The sequence below is a fragment of the Heterodontus francisci genome, chromosome 25 (assembly GCF_036365525.1).
Source record: "Heterodontus francisci isolate sHetFra1 chromosome 25, sHetFra1.hap1, whole genome shotgun sequence".
In the NCBI taxonomy this organism is placed as follows: Eukaryota; Metazoa; Chordata; class Chondrichthyes; order Heterodontiformes; family Heterodontidae; genus Heterodontus; species Heterodontus francisci.
In genome coordinates, this window is record NC_090395.1 from 54,148,179 (window position 1) to 54,169,641 (window position 21,463).

General features: G+C 40.4%; 1 protein-coding gene across 4 annotated transcripts; it reads left to right on the plus strand.

The window, feature by feature from the left end:
- Positions 1 to 4,776: 4,776 nt before the first annotated feature.
- On the plus strand, positions 4,777 to 21,195 carry LOC137383872 (proline/serine-rich coiled-coil protein 1-like). 4 transcript variants are annotated; one of them, XM_068057217.1, is made up of 10 exons: positions 4,812 to 4,878; positions 5,456 to 5,639; positions 8,006 to 8,074; positions 9,903 to 9,960; positions 12,081 to 12,681; positions 13,028 to 13,184; positions 14,040 to 14,381; positions 14,704 to 14,800; positions 19,177 to 19,219; positions 20,076 to 21,195. In XM_068057217.1, the coding sequence occupies exons 3-9, from the start codon at positions 8,053 to 8,055 to the stop codon at positions 19,184 to 19,186; spliced, it is 1,287 nt and encodes a 428-aa protein (XP_067913318.1). In that variant the 5' UTR covers positions 4,812 to 4,878; positions 5,456 to 5,639; positions 8,006 to 8,052; the 3' UTR covers positions 19,187 to 19,219; positions 20,076 to 21,195. The 4 variants fall into 4 exon arrangements, with proteins under 4 accessions (XP_067913316.1, XP_067913317.1, XP_067913318.1 ...); XM_068057215.1 differs by lacking the exon at positions 5,456 to 5,639 and having other exon boundaries at positions 4,777 to 4,878; XM_068057216.1 differs by lacking the exons at positions 5,456 to 5,639; positions 19,177 to 19,219 and having other exon boundaries at positions 4,777 to 4,878.
- Positions 21,196 to 21,463: the final 268 nt, after the last annotated feature.

Below are 21,463 nucleotides of genomic sequence, written 5' to 3' on the forward strand. Positions count from 1 at the left end.
GCACTCTCTCCAACACCTTCACATCCTTCCCAAAACACAGTGCCCAGAAGTGGACACAATACTTCAGCTGAGGCCAAGTTAGTGTCTTACAGAAGTTCAACATAACTTTCTTGCTTTTGTATGCTATGCCCCTATTAATAAAGCCCAGGATACTGTATTCTTTATTAACTGCTCTCTTATTATACTCTCCATATTACAAGAAGGATATAGAGGAACTGCATAGGTTGCAATAAAGATTTACAAAGATGGTCCCAGAACTGAAAGGTTATAACTATCAGGAAAGATGGAATAGGTCAGGATCTTTTCTCTAGAACAGAGGAGGCCAAGTGGTTACCTGATGGAGGTCTTTAAAATCATTAACTGGTTTGATGGGTTAGACATAGAGAAGATATTTCCTCTTGTGGGAGAGTCCAAAATTAAGGGTCATAAATATAAGGTTGTAACTAATAATTCTTATGGGGAATTCAGGGAAAACCTTATTCAGGATGAGATTAGAATGTGGAACTTGCAATCACATGGCATAGTTGAGTGAAATAACAGATACATTTAAGGGGTAAAAAGAGAAGTACATGAAGGAGAAAGGAATAAATGGTTATGCTGAAAGGGTTAGATGCAGTTGGTGTGAGGAGGTTCTTGTGCAGCGTAAACACAGGCATGAACTTTAGGGCCAAATGGCCTGTTTCTGTACTCCAAATTCTATATAAAATTGTTTTATGCAAAATTAATAAGGTATTGCTCCTGGTTAAAGGACTTTCTATTCTCATTATACTTGCCATAAACAAATTTGTGAATTATTCAGGGTTTTCTGCCCCCATTATACTAATTACAAAGGTCAGTGTGAATAAAAGTACAAAATGGCACCAGGTCAACAGCAAGAAAACCTTAAATGATGTTTTTATGGGGGGGGGGGCGGTGGTGGTGGAGAGGTGGTCAGTGTCTCATGAGTCTGGATTTTCACTTACTATGTTAAAGGTGCTCTACAAATGTAAGTTATTGTTGCACTCAAATTTCGAAAATAGAAATCAATCGTGTTTTTGTTAATTTTAACCCTTTTCCTTTGGTCTCGTGTGAAGGTCATGTTTATGTTTGTGTTGGGTTTTCATTTAGTCATTGGTGGCTCCAGCAAAACTTGCATTAAAACTTAAGCAGTTGCTCACCCCCTATTCAAAACTGAACTTGAGAAGAGTTGGCAACTCTGGATATATTGCACTATTCCAAAAATAAAATGGTTTGTTGACTAAATTATTGTTTCCAAGATATCTATCTATTTGGTATCCAGGGAGAAGCCTTCAATTAAAATAACAATACTGCAGAATGGTTCTGTTGAAGGCTTTACATGAAAAACCTTTTTTATTTACAGATGCTGACAGATGTGTTTATTTCCAGTCATATCAAGTTTGCATTATATATTCCTATCTTTGCTATAAGGTTTTGTGCATTGTAGTATCAGTAGATACTAGGCTGAACTATCACCAGTAACCTGTCTCTAGATGCAGAAATCAACAAACGCATGGGAAAGGCTTCCACTGCTATGTCCAGACTGGCCAAGAGAGTGTGGGAAAATGGCGCACTGACACGGAACACAAAAGTCCGAGTGTATCAGGCCTGTGTCCTCAGTACCTTGCTCAATGGCAGCGAGGCCTGGACAACGTATGTCAGCCAAGAGCGACGTCTCAATTCATTCCATCTTTGCTGCCTCCGGAGAATACTTGGCATCAGGTGGCAGGACTGTATCTCCAACACAGAAGTCCTCGAGGCGGCCAACATCCCCAGCTTATACACACTACTGAGTCAGCGGCGCTTGAGATGGCTTGGCCATGTGAGCCGCATAGAAGATGGCAGGATCCCAAAGACACATTGTACAGCGAGCTCGCCACTGGTATCAGACCCACCGGCCGTCCATGTCTCCGCTTTAAAGACGTCTGCAAACGCGACATGAAATCCTGTGACATTGATCACAAGTCGTGGGAGTCAGTTGCCAGCGTCCGCCAGAGCTGGCGGGCAGCCATAAAGACGGGGCTAAAATGTGGCGAGTCGAAGAGACTTAGTAGTTGGCAGGAAAAAAGACAGAGGCGCAAGGGGAGAGCCAACTGTGTAACAGCCCCGACAAACAAATTTCTCTGCAGTACCTGTGGAAGAGCCTGTCACTCTAGAATTGGCCTTTATAGCCACTCCAGGCGCTGCTTCACAAACCACTGACCACCTCCAGGCACTTATCCATTGTATCTCGAGATAAGGAGGCCAAAGAGAGAGAAGAGAGAGTATCAGTAGAGTCACGTACCATAGTGAAAATAGGAATATTTCTGTATGATTTTACATCATTTTGAAATAACTTTGAGTTAAAAAAGTAGTTATCTTTTCTTGCAGACTTCAAAATGAAGAGCAAAAGATAATTTGCCTGAGGCTGGTTTGATCCAGGATGCAAGGGATTTGTTCTAAGTGCTAGTTGAATTGTATTTGTCAAACTATTTAACAAATGAGAGCACTGATGAGCACTCCTTTGTCACATTTCCCCCCGCCCCATCCATCCTTTCCTGAAAGCACTGATGCCTTGCGGGAGTACAGTTGCTCCAGAGATAACAAAAGGCAAGGTGTTGATAGGACAGAAGGTCAGAGAGAATAACTGACCAGAAGGTCATGGAGCAAAGGCAACCGGTATGTTCATGATGTGCTGAAAAACAAAGCGTTAGTGCAGAGATGGTGTTAATTGATAGAAAAAAATAGAACAACCTGGCCCAAAGCACAAACATGACAAATAAAGCAGCGGGTTGGCACATGGTAAAAAAAAATCAATAATGAAACAAAATAAAAAATAGCTGAAAATAAAAAGAGGGGCCCCGTCATGCTCTGACATTATTGAACTCAATGTTCAGTGCGGCAGGCTGTTGGGTGCCTAATCAGTAAGTGAGATGCTGTTCCTCAAGCTTGCGTTGATGTTCACTGGAACACTGCAGCAATCCCAGGACAGATATGTGGGCATGACAGTGGGGGTGGGGTGGGGGGGGGGGGGGGGTTGAAATGGCCAGCAACCAGAAGCTCAGGGTTATGCTTTCGTCCTGAGCGGAGGTGTTCTGCAAAGCAGTTACCCAATCTGTGTTTGGTCTCCTCAATATAGAGGAGACCACATTGTGAGCAGCGAATACAGTATACTAAATTGAAACAAGTACAAGCAAATCGCTGCTTCACCTGAAAGGAGTGTTTGGGGCCTTGGACAGTGAGGAGAGAGGAGGTGAATGGGCAGGTATTACACCTCCTGCGATTGCATGGGAAGGGGACGAGGTGTTGGGGGTAATGGAGGAGGGAATGATCCCTTCCGAATGCTGACAGAGGAGAGAAGAGGAGGGGAAGATGCATTTGGTAGTGGCATCACGCTGGACGTCGCGGAAGTGGCGGAAGATGATCCTCTGGATGTGGAGGCTGGTGGGGTGGGAAGAGAGGGCAAGGAGAACCCTGTCACGGTTCTGGGAGGGAGGGGAAGGAGTGAAGGTAGAGATGCAGGAAATGGACCAGACACAGTTGAGGGCCCTGTCAATCGCAGTAGGGGTGGGGGGGGGGGGGGGGAATCCTCAGTTAAGGAAAAAGGAAGACAAATCAGAAGCGCTGTCATGGAAGGTTGCATCATCAGAGCAGCTGTGTTGGAGACGGAGAAACTGAGAATGGAATGGAGTCCCTACAGGAGGCAGGGTGTAAAGATGTGTAGTCGAGGTAGTTGTGGGAGTTGGTGGGCTTATAATGAATATTAGTAGACAGCCTATCACCGGAGATAGAGAAGTCGAGGAAGGGAAGTGTTGGAGATGGACTATGTAAAGGTGAGAGAAGGATGGAAATTAGAAGTAAAGTTGATAAGGTTTTCCAGTTTGGGGCGGGAGCAGGAAACAGCACCGATACAGTCATCAACGTACCGGAAAATGAGTTGGGAGTGGGGGCCTGAGTAGGACTGGAATAAGGAATGTTTAATATATCCCACAAAAAGACAAGCATAACTAGGACCCATGCAGGTACTCACAGCAACACCTTTTATTTGAAGGAAGTGAGTGGAGTTGAAGGAGAAGTTGTTCAATGTGAGAACAATGTGGAATAATCATTCCAGCATCTACAAAGAAAGGCTATACCAGATAATAATTCACTAAAAGCAATGTTTTCTGAACTACAAACCATCAACCTTTGGCCATAACTCATGTTCCATAAGGATCAAACTGACTCTGAAAAAATAAATATTTTTACTATTTCATATAAAGAAAAAACATCAGTTGGTAGAGGTGCAAATGGGTCATTCGGAGAAGCAAGTCACATTGTACTTACTTTTTATAACATGTCGCCTATAGGTTATGAGGAACAAACCACGCTCCCACGTGGTGTCTATTTGTTTGCACCACAAGTGGGTTTGGCTAGATTTCTGATTGGTCCCCTTGGAGGACAAGACCTGGCCAATAGTTTGTCTCCCTCGAGCGCCTCCGCACCTCCAACCGTCACCGCATGCCCGCGAGAATATTTCAAATGCTCGCCAACTGGCTCCTTAAATGACTGACGTGGTTCCTACCCAATTGCGGCACACCGTCTCGCCAATGAACCAATGAAAAGTGACTTCTCGATGTCAATTTAGCCATAAAACCTAGCAGAAAATAAAAATATCCTTTGACAATAGATTTTAATTTAGTATGGGTCGAGATTGAAGTTGCTTTAAAGCAATAACATGAGTCAAATTTTATTTTTAATTTTAAAAGGAAGACCGCAAAGTCCGTTACTGTAGAACATCCCGACCAATCCCAGGAGCGGTTTGTGATCACATGCGGCCAGTTTGAATGTGGTCCCGCCCCCTTCCCCTGTGGGCGGGAGCGGCAGAAAATAAACAAAAAGGTTTGGCTTGTGAAATTGAAGGTAGGAAAGTATCTGCCTTAAACTATAAAGTGTGTGATGACGCCGCTTAGGGTGTTTGAACTAGTTTGGGGTGATAGACACGGTGTTGTGTGTTTAAAATGGTGTATTTTGCACTTGGAGAACTTTAGTGTGAAATGAAGACGTTGCAGCTGGTTCTGTGTAAAGGGAGGAGCAGATATTTTCTCCATTGGGGATCTTTGGCCAGGAGGCAGCATCAGGAATTTTAAAACTGCCACTTGTTTTATGTTACTCTGCACCCAGAAGATAGTGGCCCGTTGTAACTTTATTTGAAGCCGCAGAGAGCCGGCTCCATGTCCCTGGACCTAGCTGGGTGGCCAACTACAGACCCTGGTTATATGGCTCTGTTCGTTCTTCTTCTGAACAGTGTTGATAGAATTGGCTTGTAATGGACCTTTCTTCCCCACCCCTCCAAAAAAAAAACATTAGATGCTGTAAAAACTCAAAACAAGTTGTGAAACGCGTAAACTTTGACCTAAGGTCATTGACCTGCGTAATTAACCCTGTGTTTCCCTCTAACCATACTGAGTGTTTGCAGCATTTCTTTTTTCTATTTTAGGTTTTCAGCATCTGCAGTGTTTTCCTTCTCTTATGGCTTGAAATGGGCTACCTAGAAAATTTCTACAATGTGAAGACTTGCATTGCGGCACCATAATGTTATCCAAGAGATATAATGAAGCCCCTTCTGAACTCCTGGCATTTAATATTGGTGTAGCTGGTGAATGACGGCTGCAAATCTGAAAGTAATAATATGTCTTGCTCTACATCACTCCAACGATTCTTTTAAACTCTGCCACTAAGAGAGGCTGCTATTTAGAACTGCCCCAGTTTTTGACAGCTGGCCACTCTGAATTTTTGGTCCTTTATAGTTTAGGTTAGAGATACAGCACTGAAACAGGCCCTTCGGCCCACCGAGTTGGAGGAAAGTATAGGTGGACTGATTAGCAAGTTTGCAGACGACACTAAGATTGGTGGAGTAGCAGATAGTGAAGGGGACTGTCAGAGAATACAGCAGAATATAGATAGATTAGAGAGTTGGGCAGAGAAATGGCAGATGGAGTTCAATCAGGGCAAATGTGAGGTGATGCATTTTGGAAGATCCAATTCAAGAGTGAACTATACAGTAAATGGAAAAGTCCTGGGGAAAATTGATGTCCAGAGAGATTTGGGTGTTCAGGTCCACTGTTCCCTGAAGGTGGCAACGCAGGTAAATAAAGTGGTCAAGAAGGCATACGGCATGCTTTCCTTCATCGGACGGGGCATTGAGTACAAGAGTTGGCAGGTCATGTTACAGTTGTATAGGACTTTGGTTCGGCCACATTTGGAATACTGCGTACAGTTCTGGTCGCCACATTATCAAAAGGATGTGGATGCTTTGGAGAGGGTGCAGAGGAGGTTCACCAGGATGTTGCCTGGTATGGAGGGCGCTAGCTATGAAGAGAGGTTGAGTAGATTAGGATTATTTTCATTAGAAAGACGGAGGTTGAGGGGGGACCTGATTGAGGTGTACAAAATCATGAGAGGTATAGACAGGGTGGACAGCAAGAGGCTTTTTCCCAGAGTGGGGGTTTCAATTACTAGAGGACACGAGTTCAAAGTGAAAGGGGAAATGTTTAGGGGGGATATGCGTGGAAAGTTCTTTACGCAGAGGGTGGTGGGCACCTGGAACGCGTTGCCAGCGGAGGTGGTAGACGCGGGCACGATGGAGTCTTTTAAGATGTATCTAGACAGATACATGAATGGGCAGGAAGAAAAGAGATACAGAACCTTAGAAAATAGGCGACATGTTTAGAGAGAGGATCTGGATTGGCGCAGGCTTGGAGGGCCGAAGGGCCTGTTCCTGTGCTGTAATTATCTTTGTTCTTTGGTCTTTGAGTCTGTGCCGACCATCAACCACCCATTTATACTAATCCTACACTAATCCCATATTCCTACCACATCCCCACCTGTCCCTATATTTCCCTACCACCTACCTATACTAGGGGCAATTTATAATGGCCAATTTACCTATCAACCTGCAAGTCTTTGGCATGTGGGAGGAAACCGGAGCACCCGGAGGAAACCCACGCAGACACAGGGAGAACTTGCAAACTCCACACAGGCAGTACCTGAAATTGAACCCGGGTCACTGGAGCTGTGAGGCTGCAGTGCTAACCACTGCGCCGCAGTGTTGGGGTGTATTGATCATATTGTGTTGTGGAACCAGTTTGCCTGTGCATGGTTTGCTTTGACTAAGATTAGTTTATATCTTACACATTGTAAATTATCAAATGATTCTGAAACCATTTGAGTCCTTAAACTTGTACATATTATGGACTTTTTGTTCACGCAGGCATCAATCGAAAAAGTATTTTTGAAGTGATAATGAAAACTTAAGATCTTGCAGAACATCCATTAAAAATTGTCCAGGTATGTCCTGTTCCCAAAAAGCAGGACAAATTCTATCTGACCAATTACAGCCCCATCACAGCTCTCAATCATTAACAAAGTAATGGAAGGTGTCGTTGACCATGCTATCAAGCAGTAATAACCTCACTGCATTGCCCTTGAGAAGGTGGTGGTTCCCTTCTTGAGCTGCTGCAGCCCACGTGGTATAGGAAGGGAGTTCCAGGATTTTGACCCAGTGACAGTGAAGGAATGGTGATAATAGTTTCAAGTCAGGATGTTGTGTGGCTTGCAGGGGAACATCCAGGTGGTGGTGTTCCCATAATTCCTTTGTTCTCGGTGGAAGAGGTTGCAGGGTTTGGAAGGTGCAGTTGAAGGAGGCTTGGTAAGTTGCTGCAGTGCATCTTGTAGATGGTACACACTGCTGCCACTGCGCTGATGGTGGAGGGAATGAATGCTTAAGGTGACGGGTGGGGTGCCGATCGAGTGGGCTGTTTTATTCTGAATGGTGTCGCTTCTTGAGCGTTGTTGGAGCTGCATTCATTCATCCAGGCAAGTGGAGAACATTTCATCACATTCCTGACTTAGTGTTTCATGGCATCTTTTTGGAAAATCTATGAAAAGTAGTGCTATGATTTATGGAATAAATGGCTCAAAAGTTCTGTCAGTCAACAGAAATTTTGTTTTTACTTGTATTAGTCTAACAGATTTCTTTCTTTATCAGATAAAGCATTTATTGAGCTAATTGGAAACTCACTGTTGAAGTCAAGAATGAATTTGTCAACTGATGATGGTAATTGCAACATTTGATGCACGTTTACTGTCTCGAGTTGAACCTGACTTGTCGTGGTTATAACCTCCTATTCAATTGAGCCGAGTTTCCAATCTATATACTATCCATTACAAAAAACACTTGCTTCCACCTCCATAACATTGTCACCTCTGTCTATGCCTCAGTCCATCTGGCACTGAAACATTCACCTATGTACCTTTCTCGCTTCAGTAATTCAACTAATCCAATGTTCTTCTGGCTGACGACCTATACTCCACCCTAGGTAAACCTCAGCTCATGCAAGACTCTACTGCGTATACACTATCCGAACGAAGTCCCACTTGACGGCATCTCTTTCCTTGCTGATCTATGTTGGCATTTGGTTGTTCACCCCACTCCCCCCCTCCAAACCAAAACCTCAAATTTAAAATTTTCATCCTTGTGTTTAAAGTGCTTTGTAGCATCTCCCCACCCTATCTTTGTAATCTCCTCCAGCTCAACAAACTCTGTTCTTATGGTTCTGGTCTTTTGTGTGCTCCCCCTTTCACATCACCATTGGCAGCAGTCTAAGCTCCATCTTCTGGAATACCATCCTGAAACTGTTCTGCCCCTCCACTTCCCTTCCTTTTTGGCCCTCCTTATGCCCCACCCCTTTGCATCCTCCTAACATCCCTTTATTTGTCCCGACATCCATTTTTTGTAATATTACGCCTTTGGAATGTTTTTCTAAGTTTAAAAAGTGCAATGTGAATTGTAGTTGTATTATATAACTTGCCGGGGTGGGGTGCGAATATGAGGGTGTAAACTTGACTAAATGTCAAAGTTGCTGTGTATCGTATAGAATACAAGTTCACATAAACTACTTCCAACACCATTTATTATTTGAAAGTATATTACAAGTATTAGCTCCTGGTGATGTATAACTGGCTCTATTTACATTCTTTGTGTTTAAGAGTATAAGGTGACACCAGGTTAACAATTGTGCATACAGTGTAGCAATAGTGAAAGACTAATTTCTGTAGCATTGAGGGTGTGTAAGGAATGCTAACCCTGATGCCTCCATGTAATTATTCAAAGTGCACTCAAGAATTTATGGATTCCCTCCCTAAGTAGTGTGGGAGTATCTTGGACTGTAGTGGTTCAAGAAAGCAGCTTGCTATGGGAAATAAATACTGGCCTTGCCAACAACGCCCATATTCCAAGAATGAATAAATAAAATCCAGTTGTCTACAGTTTCTTGGGTTGAGTGTGAATTTAGTTTAGTTGGCTTCCTGAGGCAGAAGGTTTTGGATTGAAGTCCCACTACTGATTAATTATGTAATCTAGGCTACCACTTTAGTGCAGTATTAAGGGAGTGCTGAATTTTCAAAGGTGCTGTCTTTTAATGAGACATTAAACTGAGGACCTATCTGCCTACTCATTTAGACTTAAAAGAACCTGACATGACATCACTAGAAATATGTAGAATTCTGGTGTTTGTATTCCTCCCTTCAACACTCACTACCAATAATTGGTCAGTTCATTCGTTTGCATTTTTTTTTTTTGGAACCTCGCTGTGTACTATTTGGATCTATTGAACGTCTCCATAACAGCGATTGCACTTTAAACCTTGGTTTGCAAACTGCTTTGTGGCATCCTAAAGATGTCCAGGATATATAAATGCTTTCTTTGAGTCTAATGTAATAAGTTGTTTAGTGCTTATTCACAATGAAATATCAAATGCCTCACACAATGAATTACTACTTGATCTGTAGACTGTTGTGTAAATTCTGAAACTCCAGTATTTAAGATATTGTGGGTAAGTTTTGTAATTTTAAACAAAATTAATAATATTTTCTTTTCCTGCTAGGTGTTAACTTTATAACTGAAGAAACATTTGATTTTGGAATTAGTTTTCCAGCTGAAAGGTAAGGTAGACTCGGTCAAGAAGTGTAACCTTGTTAAAGGGGCAAGGAATTGTTTGTTGTTTTCAAGTATATTATAGTGCTTTATCACTTCAGCAGTAAATTTTTGCCTGTTTAGTAGCAGAGTAACCTTTTGGGCCAAGTGCAAATTGCCATCATCTGAACCAAGCACCCAAATTAGAAGAGCATACATGCACATGAAAATTTCAGTTTGTTCAAGTTTTTTTTTTAGTTTATAGATGTAAGTCTTGCCTAGAGCTTGCACTTACTGTAAGTGCCACGCTGTTCCCCATTGTACTGTTCTGACTAAAAGGTGCCATGGGCGGTCTGCTTATATTTTCTGTCTCCTCCTACTTATCCTTCTCGTTAAGAATTGACTTTTGCAGTTTAAAATGTACCAGTCAACAAAAAAAGTGGCTAGTGTCATGGAACTATTTTTTTTTCTCCTCCTATTTAAAACAGTATATCTTTAACACAGAAGTTTTTTTAGATTCTTTGAGAACAGTGTCACAGCCAGAGTGTTCCCTAAGTAACAGCAGGAGATCTGCTGCAATGTTCAATTTGACTGTGTGCAGGGACTGGCTGAAACCAGTCTGATGCGGAGCCCAATAATGTGTGCTTACTAAAAAGAAGCTGTCTATATCTCAGCAGAGAAAATCGACATTGAGCTCAGACAGGGTTTGCCTAAGAAGAAAAAAGCCCTGGAAAGAACATTTTCATTGTTGGAGGTAGTAAATTCTGTTTTATTTTGAAACTCTAAGAAGTCTGTGCTACAGAAGTAACTCTCTATTGCCTGTTTGAGTTTGCTGGAATTCTCAGTGAAGTTTTTGCCAAAAGACTGCCAGTTTGAAAATCCAAGTAGACCTATTGCTGTGCTCCGCGTTGAAAGAACTGTGACGCCTGCTGCAACTGAAATACTTTAAAGGCCTATCTCTAAACGACTTTCGTCAAATTCACAGTGGCATCTGATTATTCTACTCTGGGGCACCTCATCAACTGGGAACATAACCCATCAGGACTTACAATCCAGCTATTTATTTTATTCCTAAGAAACACCATTTTTAAAGCTTGATTTTTGAATGTATGTGTGTATGGGGGGATTAGGATAAGTTATGAGGTCTTTAGACATAAATTTATCTTAATAGTGTTTAAGATTTAGTTTATTAATGGGTAATTTGTTGTTTAAAGATACCTGGTTTGGTGTATTTTATTCTGGGGTTAATAAAGAGTTTAATTTGGCTGTTTTCTGGTTAGGTGGGAAAACTTTAATAATATGCTGTGACCTGTGGGGTGATGAGACTGAATTGACTGTGCATTGCTTCCGCCTCAGTCGTAACACTAGTCATCATGTGTATACCCAGTCTGTGAGTGAGGGTAGGCTACTCAACCACATAGAGCATCAGTAGCAGTGTTCCCTCTTTTTTTTTGTTTGTTGCATGTGCGGCCTGTTCATTTCAATGTATGGTACCCTTAAATTTGTTTGCGTAGCCATGCACGCAAGTTACCTTACACAGGACAACTTGTGAGCAGCCAACGTAGTTCCTTCTGGGTTGCCGTGCACCTTGGGGGAACGTTGATCACAGCTGAGTCTGATTCACGTCGAGCATTCACTTTCCAGCAGGGGGTCACTGGATACTGATCAAGAATGGGATTTGTTTCTTTTTTTCCATTCTTGGCTTGAATACTGAAGCCAATTGTAGGCCACCTTAAAGAACATTGATCAAATGTGCAGAGAAAAATGGCTAATATTTGTAACAAGTATGCAAGTTGATCTGCAACTGTAAAAGGAAAAGGCAGGTTTATGTTCCAGGTGTCTTTCCTATGTCATTGCACAACTGAAACATTAACATGTCTTCACCTTTCAGATGCTGTCAGACTTGTTCTATCTGGTATCTTTTTTTTGTTTTAGGTTCCTAGCATTTGCAATTTTTTAAATTTCCTTTTGACCTTTGCACACCTCCTTTTCTACTGTATTTTTTTCATTATTGGATTGTAGCGTATTTAGAATTTTTGTATGAGGAATGGAGGATTTTTCAATTCTTGACCAGATAAATTGCCCACGGTTATGGCCCATGGGATATGGTTTAACCTGTATTCAGTTCAATTTTTTTCTGCTTCTACAGCCAAGAATCATTGCTTGAAAATGATACTGAAGAAATCTTAATTGGTCCAGTCAGACACTCTGAGAGGTGTGTTGCTATGGGGATCGATGTGAACAGTAATAATGGAAACCAGCAGAAAACAAATGAAAGCGTGCTGAAGTGGAGTCCCCTAAGTGCAGAAAAACTGGTAGAAATAGTAAAGGAAGCAAATCGGCTAGCAAATCAATTTGAAAAATGTGCTTTGAAGGAAAAGGAAAATGCAAAAAGGCAGGGAAAAGAGTGCAGAAGTGGCAGTGACCAATCAAAATTAGAAAAAGAATCCAAAGCCAAAATCCGACTTTTACAAGATGAAAGAACCTGTAAAAAAAGCCCTCGAAGTCCAAGAAGAGATACATTTTTTGTGTTGGACAGCCCAAATAAAGCTCTTCTTCCTTCTGTGAATCTTCAAGTTATAAGTGAAAACCGTCCAATCAGTAACACTGGGCAAGCACATCCTAATGATCTTCAAATTGCCAACTGCAGTGTAGAGGTGACCAATGAATCTGAACAAATAACTCCTGACAAACCAATACGAAAAAAGGAAGGTAACCTATCTACAGAAAGCAAGCAAGCAACTGTTAAGGTGCTATATTTCACTTAGTTTTGTGCTTATAATTAGAAACAGAAGTACTATTTATGCCTGTAATAGTGGTAGAATTGCTAAAATAATAACCACTACTATTGCCAAATCTTTCGCTTATATCATACTGTCTCTTGCAATAGGAACTTGGTTCGCACTTTAATTCATTTCCAATGATAGCAAACTAACTACTAGCTACTAAACATTTGTTGTAATGCCACTCATCAGTGCAGTCTTATTACTCATTTTGCCACAATATCAATTCTCTGTTGGAAAACTATCAAATTTTCCCTTTTCTCTCCTCTGTATTCATACACACACTTGAATAATTTTTCTCTTTATATAACAGTCAGTGCTTTCCAGGCCATCTGGTTTGAAGCAACCATCTGTTTTAAACAGGAAAGGAAACATGCATTCAATATCTCCATCCAAGCCCTACCAGTATCCTAAAAAGGATTCACTGCTTTTACCCTTGTCCTCAACAAGGAATCGAAAGCAAACCAGGGGTAGGTACCCATTGAAGCCGTTTTAATACTTTGCATTATATGTACAGAAAAAGTGATTAACCCTATATTGCTATGCTTTATTGTAGTTTATATTCATTTCGATATATTAGTGTTTAAGCACACCCAGAAAGAAGTTTATACTAATGTTGAGTAAGTCAATTTATGGTTTTGCACCATATGAATTTGCCCTGAAAAGAGCAGTTTTCTTGAAAAAAAAATTCTTAGAACTGACAGGGCCTCAGTGTTTCAGGCAGCATACCCTGTCATCTGGAGAAATAACTGGAAAGGGTAGAAACAGTGGATTTATATGTGGTGGAGAATGGAAGTGGGCAGAAAGTTACTGCTGATGGATCATTACATGTTCCTATTTTTGCTGCTGTTGATCGGCTAATTGTGTTCCATGCCAGTTCTTCGAGGATCTCCTTTTTTCAAGGAAACAGCTGCTCTTTTCAGGGCAAATTCACATGTGAAAAAATGTAAATTGTTTTACTCAACGTTGCTCCTTTCACCATGAAAACCTTCGAGCATAGGAGCATGCGTAGACCATTCAGCCCATCGAGCCTGCTCTGCCATTCAATACGATCATGGCTGATTATCCCCTTCAATGCCCTTTGCCCACGCTATCCCCATATCCCTTTATGTCAAACAACTTTTAAGTTTACACTTCTCGGTTAAACTGGTGTAATTTCATTCATTGGCATTTCTGTATCATGTCCTTTGCTGTCTCTGGTTGTCTTGACTTTGCAGTAGCTTGTCTGTTGTGTGGTAACAAAGGCTTTCAAATTGAACTACACGCTGCCTGACTTGCACCCAGGCAAAGGAAGGAAAATATCATGGTTTTTATTTTTGTAACAGGTGTATCACTAAACAACCCAGTAAATCCCCCTGGAAAGAGTACTGTCTTGCACAACAAACAAAGTAAGGATAAAGCACCAATGATGTCCGAGAGCAAGGTACCTAGTTCATCAATCTCTTTTAAACCCTCCACTGATACAAACATTAAGCTACTTTCAAGTGCTAGCAGAGCCGCTAATATAGAGTTCAGCAGTCGAGTACAACCACCAAGCAAGCTGATTCCTCCTGGAAATCGTTTGAGACCTGGATCTGTCTCATCTATTCGTGCTGGGGGCAAAAATGAAAGAGCCAGTTCAGCTGTGCTTAAAGGGAAGGGATCAGAAAAGCAAGTCAAAACCACAGGTAAAGTTTTGATTAATTTCTACAGTTTCCCCACAAAGCAATTTCAACATTGAAATGGGCAAGCTTATCTAATTAGCATAATGTTCTGAGATTTTTGCTTCACTATTGCTTTTGTTGGAATGGATTTTCTCAATCTCTTGATGAACTTTTAAGTGAAAGGGGCATGTTAATTTAATGCTAAAACAGTGGGGCAATGAGCATCAGTCATCTCCATATGGGGAAGTGAAGAGAAAATCCTGTATTTCTGTTGGTGTCTGTGCTTCTACTGTACGAGGCAGTAATTTTGTCACATCTTATTGTAGATTGCTTTTCTGTGTTTTAGTTACTTCAGCTAAGCATCTGAATTCAACTGTAACTGCTTCAGCAATCCAAAATAGGCCTCAGCCCAAGAAAATGACTTCAAGTAATGTTGCAAAAAGGTAATTTTTCCTCGTAGCTTAATAAAGTACAGTGAATTTTATGCAAAGTGCTTTGCTTTGCACAAATTACTTTGAAGTCAGTGTTCTGTATGCACACTGAAACCAATTTGTGCACAGCAAGCTACCACAAAGTAATGAAACAAAGGACTGATCGTTTTGTTTGAGAAATTAATATCAACCAATGCACCACAAGAACTCTAATCTTCTGTAAATAGTTCCACGGGAACCTTAACATCTACATAAAAGGTGGCTAGGGCCCCAGGTTCATGTCTCGTCTGAAGAGTGGCATCTCTGATCATCTATCACTACTTCAGTTCTGTCCACTTAGACTTTGTGAAAATACTGGTGAGATTTAAATTTACAACCTTTTGACTCATAAGTGAGTGCAATTGAGCCAAGCTGATGACTTAACTATTCACTGATATGCTATTGGGAAGACAAATTTGTAAATTTGTGCCTTATGCTGCAACCCATTTTTCAGTTGACTTATCCAAAACAACTGCCTCTGTTGTCTGCATAATTCTTTATCTCTGTTCAATGGTAAAGAAGCAAGATATTCTCACTGGTTTACTATGATTTTTCAAGACAGAATAGAGTACAAAAGGGAATAATTTTCTGTTGAAGTTTTGGATGTCATGTTTAGGAATAAATTAGCACTTGCCCATTGGGTGTTTAACAAAAAAGAGACTCTAGTTATGGCTCTAGTTTATTGATGTATGAAGTGGTAGAATGCAAGGTTGAGTTTCACGCAGTGAATTACTGAGTGTCTGAGGAAAACATGAACTGAATGCTAATTGCTTTATTTTTGGTATAGTAAAAAGTGAGATGTATATGTTTGCGAGAGCATTAAAAAATATTCTAAATCCTATCATCTGCCATTTTTTTCATAGTAACTGCAATTTTCAATGTAGAAAATCAAAGTTTTAAACTTAATTTAAAAAGTATGAACTACATGTGTCCAGCATGCATCATCACACTTGTTGCACATATAAAATATTAGAAGTAGGCACTTTATCCTGGAGCCTGAAATGTATTGAAAAAACTAGCAAGCAACTGCAATTGTATGGATTTCTACAAGGAGTACTTGAGCATTGACCTTAAAGTGACAGCCAGGTTAAAAAGCTAAACAGTACAATCATACTTCTGGTGGACTGCTGCTGAGTGACATTGTTAAAGTTTATGAACATGTAAATTAAGTTCCATATTGTAACAGGTTTCTAATTTAATCGGTCCTGCTCACTAACTTTTAGTATTTAATAATTATTTTTTAGGTTTAGCATTACAGTCATGAGTTGGGCATCTTGGTTTGAATAGGTACGCAGTGTATGAAACAAAATATAGGTTAATTTACGTTCAGAAAAGAGGTAATAGAATACTTGCTGAGTGCATGTAAAAGATGCATAATTATTCACACTGATTATTACTTAAACCAGTACATTAAGGGAAGGGGGGAGAAAAAGAGTGATATGTCATCTATCGCACCAACAAAATCTGCTAGCAGGAAAAGACATTCAATCAGATTGTCAGTTAGAATTATTGCTAGTCACTGCTGTCAGTTTTAAAACTATCATCTGACCTATGTAAATTATCTTTCACCCACTGCACAGGCTGTCAACAGCATCTTACATTTATATAACATTTAATGTAATAAATGATCCCAAAGTGCTTCAGTGGCATTATAAAACAAAATATGGGACATGGGAGATCACCAAAAGGTTTAAAGAAGGGAAGAGAGGCAGAGCAGTTTAGGGAGGGAATTTGGGAGCTGAAGGTACAGCCAGCAATGGTGGAGCAATTTTTAAAAAAAAAATTAGGGGTGTGCAACAGGTCAAAATCAAGTACAGATATCTTGGTGGGTTGTAGGAGATTAGAGATAGGGAGGGGTGAGGCCACAGAGGGATTTGAAAACTAGGATGAGTATTTTAATATCGCAACATTGCTGAACTGGGAACCAGTGTACGTCAGTGAGCACAGGGGTGATGGATGAACGGGACTTGGTGTGAGTTAGGCAGCAGAGTCTTGGATGCCCTCAAGCTTATGGAGGGTAGAATGTGGAAGGTAAAGGCCTGCTCGGGTCTAGGAAAAAAAAACCTGGCCCGAACCTGACAGAACCACATCGGATTCGAGCCTGACCCAGCCTGAGTCTTTCCATTTTTTTTTTCCCGAGCCCGACCTGACCACCGGAATGTTCACTTTACCTACCTTCCAATTCCGAATCCATTTTTCACTTTTTCAGTTTGTGCAGATAAGCAGCCTCACAGCTCCAGGGACCCTGGTTCGATTCTGGGTACTGCCTGTGAGGAGTTTGCAAGTTCTCCCTGTGACCGCGTGGGTTTTCGCTGGGTGCTCCAGTTTCCTCCCACAGCCAAAGACTTGCAGGTGATAGGTAAATTGGCTGTTGTAAATTGCCCCTAGTGTAGGTAGGTGGTAGGGAATATGGGATTACTGTAGGGTTAGTATAAATGGCTGGTTGTTGGTCGGCACAGACTCGGTGGGCCGAAGGGCCTGTTTCAGTGCTGTATCTCTAAATAAATAAATAAAAAACTGTAATTGGACTTGAAAGGTTGTTTAGAAAGATGAAGATTGGATCCACAAAGTCTGATTGTTTGGTCACGAGTTAAACAGAAACCCAGACATGTTGTGCCACACTGTAACAGTATCTGTATTGCTTAAAATAAACACAGCAATTGCCCGAAGGCTCAGAAAATATCATTATACATTACCTAGACTCCTGCTTTATAGGTTGAGATACTTGCTGCAAGTTTTTATCCAGTGAGCAGCTGAGATGCAGAGACCAGGAAGGTCCTGAGTGATTAATTATTATAAAATATTCACTGTCAGGACTCTAGATTACACACATACTGTACTGTATGTGTTTTTCAAGCTTTCAAGCCCAATTAATACTGTAAGTGTCCAACCTGACCCGACCCGAACCCGACACATGTCGTCGGGTGGAAGGCCCTCCAGGACTGCTAAAATAGTCAAGTCCAGAGGTAATAAAGGCATGGATGAGGTATTCAGCAGTAGATGAGCTGAGGCAGGGGTGGAGTTGGGCAAGGTTACAGAGGTGGAAATAGGTGGTCTTTGTCAAGGTGCGGATGTAATCATAAGCTTATTCCGGGGTCAAAGGTTAACGCAAGGTTGTGAACAAACTGGCCAGGGAGAGGAGTGGGGTTTGTAGCAGAGACCGAAGACAATGGCTTCAGTCTTCCCAATATTTAGTTGGAGGAAATTTCTGCTCATTCAGTGTTCGATGTTGGAGAAGCAATGTCTCAAATTTGAGACAGTGGAGGAATCAAGAGAGGTGATGGTAAGGTAGAGTTGGGTGTCATTGCTGTACATGTGGAAACTGACTGTTTTTGGATGATGCTGCTGAGGGGCAGCATGTAGTTGAGAAATTGAAGGGTGTCAACTGTAGATTCTTGGTGGATACTAGAGCTATTAGTACAGGACTGGAACGCAGGTAATTCTCTGGCTGTGATCAGATAGATAAGAATGGGACCAGGTGAATGTAGTTTGACCCACCTGGACAATGGTGGAGAGGTGTTGGAGGAAGGTTTGGTCATTTGTCAAAGGCTGTATACAGATGGAGAAGGATGAGCATGGGTATTTTACCTTTGTCATTGTCACATAAGCACAACCCCCATTATACAGCATAACTTTTTTTCCATTTTCTGCAGTAGTCATCTTGCAGCCTGTCTGAAAATTAGTGACAGTTTTGCTTTCTAGTTCATACCTAGTAGGAACTAGACTGAGTGTGAATAGGGACTTGATGGAAATAAACTTGCAGGGCTACTGAGGTACAGTGGGGGAATGGGACTATCTGAATTGCTCAAGAGCCGGCATGGACTCAATTGGTCTTCTGTGCTGTAATGACTGAGTGCTGGGGAGATTTTCATTCCATCATTCTAGGCTAGATTTACAGCCAATCCCCATTTTGATGTATTTTAAGTTTGAAGTTGCACAGATTTTACTGAACTTTGTTATAATACATTACCATTGTTTACTGTTTGCAATAAAATTCCTGCATCCATCACATTTTCATCTTTTTCTGCACTGTGATGTCAGTCTTGCACTTCATGTAAAAGTGTTGTTTAGCTCACACTTGGCAATTGCATGTGTGATACTACCTCATTTCTGAAATCATCTTTCATGTCTTGATAGTGGGTCATAACTATCTGCATGGTAATGTACTGCATGATTTGGGCGTCAGCCTTGGCTCAGTGACTCAAATGAGAGTATGAAGTCATGAATTCAAGTCCTGCTGCAGAGACTTTCTCACTTAACCTAAGCTGATGCTTCAGTGCAGTACTGGGGGGCCAGTTGTGGGACCTTTGTTCTGTGCAAATTGGCTATCTAATTTTCTTTTACAACAGTTGGCTGTGAAGCATGATGTGGCATGAGAGGTGCTATATAAATGTAAGTTTGTTCTTTTAGATTGTATCATTTTACAAATAAATTTTCATGCACATTTTAGAAATATGCAGTGATACAACTGCATGAATACTCTTGCTCCTATTTCTTATGTTCTAATGAACAAGATTTACAAAAAATGAAACTCGACAGTACCTTCCTGCCAGAGCAGAAGTTGCACTTTATACTGGTGTGAGTGGGGTGTTTGTATTTATCCAAATAATTGTTTGAGCTATTCGTAAATAGAAACATAAAACATGTTACAAGTGGGATGTTAGAAGTAAAACATGTCCTATTCCTACATCTAGTGTAGACTAATCACTGCCCATGGGAGGAACTGTAGTTAAGAAAATATGCTACAAATTTAGCTAACAGAGCTAGCCTTGGGAAGTTGCTAAGACTAGATTAACTTTCTCCATATTGAAATGATATGTTGAATAAAAAAAAAAATTAAATTCAATAAAACAGTGACATTTTAAACAGAAAACATGAAGCAGAGTGATTATTTTGCCAGAAAGAAGTGATTCAATGACTGCTTTAAGCTAACTACCACCTCTTAAACCTTTTTCTATTGGACTTTTATTTGCTTTCCCTCATGCTGTGCATCATGCACCCCAAGCAAAGTAGAAATGGTATAAAGTAAAAAGTATTGAAACTGATTGCAATGTTTATCTTAAAAGTATGTAACTTACATATGGAATGTTTCTGCTTTATCTAATGTATATACTAAACCTTCTGCATATATATGCAGCATTGCTGTTATCACACACAATGAAAGAGGATATTGCCCTTTTAAATATAATGTGTTGAATAGCTTTATTTCTATGTAGTTTCTAAATTTAAATATTGCTTTCTTTTTCAGATGATCGATTTTTCTTTTAGGGGTTCAACCAAATCTGAGGGATGACTTTTTTTCTTGCGGTTCTGACAAACCTATGTACATCAGAATGTATTTTTTTTTTACTTCAGAATGTCGTGATCTCCCTCCTCAGGGAGGTGTACTATATGTGGAAAGGACTGAGAAACTCTGTTTGCAGGGTGGTAAATTTTAAAATGCATGAAATGTCAAGGGATTCTAGGACGAGATTTCAAAACTCTAGTATTCTACTTGAAAGTAAGATACTTAATGTGCTGCATAATTTCAGATGAAGCCATGAAAAGTGACTTCCAAACAAATCAAAGCTAATGTCTCAAATTTTTTATATTTGTGCTGACACAAATTCTGAATTGTGAAAATGCATCTTAAAGCCCCACCTTTATCACATTTGCCTTGGATTCAACTTCAATGCTACAAGAATTGCAGTAGAACCATTTGCAGGCCAGAGGAAATACATTTGTAAAGTCTGAGACTGTATTGCTTACATTAGGGTTTCTACCTCTTAAATTTCCTCCATCCTATATATATTTCACTAATATTTACAAGAGGTACACCTTATTAAATTAACAATTTTCAGTAATTTAAAACATAATTACTGGTCCACTAAATATCTGTTCTGGAAAAAGTCCATAAAATGCACATTTCACAAAATTGCAAGGAATGGTTGTATAGTGGTTATGGTAATGGACTAGAAAATCCCATTGTAGATTGAAAATTTAATTCCATAAATTCTGAAACTTGTAGGCTAGTACCACTCAGTTGGATGATTATAAAACTCAACTGGTTCACTAATCTTCATCAGGGAAGAAAACATGCTCATCATGAAAGGGAACCTGCTACCCTCTTCTGGTCTGGCATATGTGATTGACTCTTATTGCCCTAACTAGGTGGCCTGGTTATCTCATGAAACCTCATTTAAAAATAAGAATATGCATCTTGCTATATTCTGAAAAAGTAAGATATTCTGTATGATACAAAACATAAATCTAAACATAATTGTAAAGTTTAGATACGGTTCTATAAGATTTTTTTGCTTCTATTTTCTTTAGCAACATGTTGTATTTCATTGTGTAATCTTTTATTCATGAGTTTTTAAAAAAGAACTTTAGTAAATGCATTTTATAGCATATAGTTGTTCTTTCATTTGTAAGTGCTATTTAATAAGGTCAAAGTAACATGTATCTCCAAATGCAACACAGACATACCAAAAATTATCACATTGAGTATGCTGAGTGACCTGATCATGGTCAGGGGAGCTGTTTGGCTACAATTCGCTAGCGAAGTCAGCAAGTTTCTCTGTTCCTGATAACTACGTAATGACTTGTGTTGGAAAGTGCTTGTGAACATGAAGCAAAAACATTGTGCTGTTCCAT

Excerpts from the sequence above, each read along its gene's own strand:
- LOC137383872 (XM_068057215.1), top strand. The coding sequence starts at position 4,803 with ATGTGGTCCCGCCCCCTTCCCCTGTGGGCGGGAGCGGCAGAAAATAAA. Across the intron at positions 9,961-12,080 it reads ATTAGTTTTCCAGCTGAAAG|CCAAGAATCATTGCTTGAAA; the intron begins GTAAGGTAGACT and ends CTGCTTCTACAG. Across the intron at positions 14,382-14,703 it reads AAAGCAAGTCAAAACCACAG|TTACTTCAGCTAAGCATCTG; the intron begins GTAAAGTTTTGA and ends TCTGTGTTTTAG.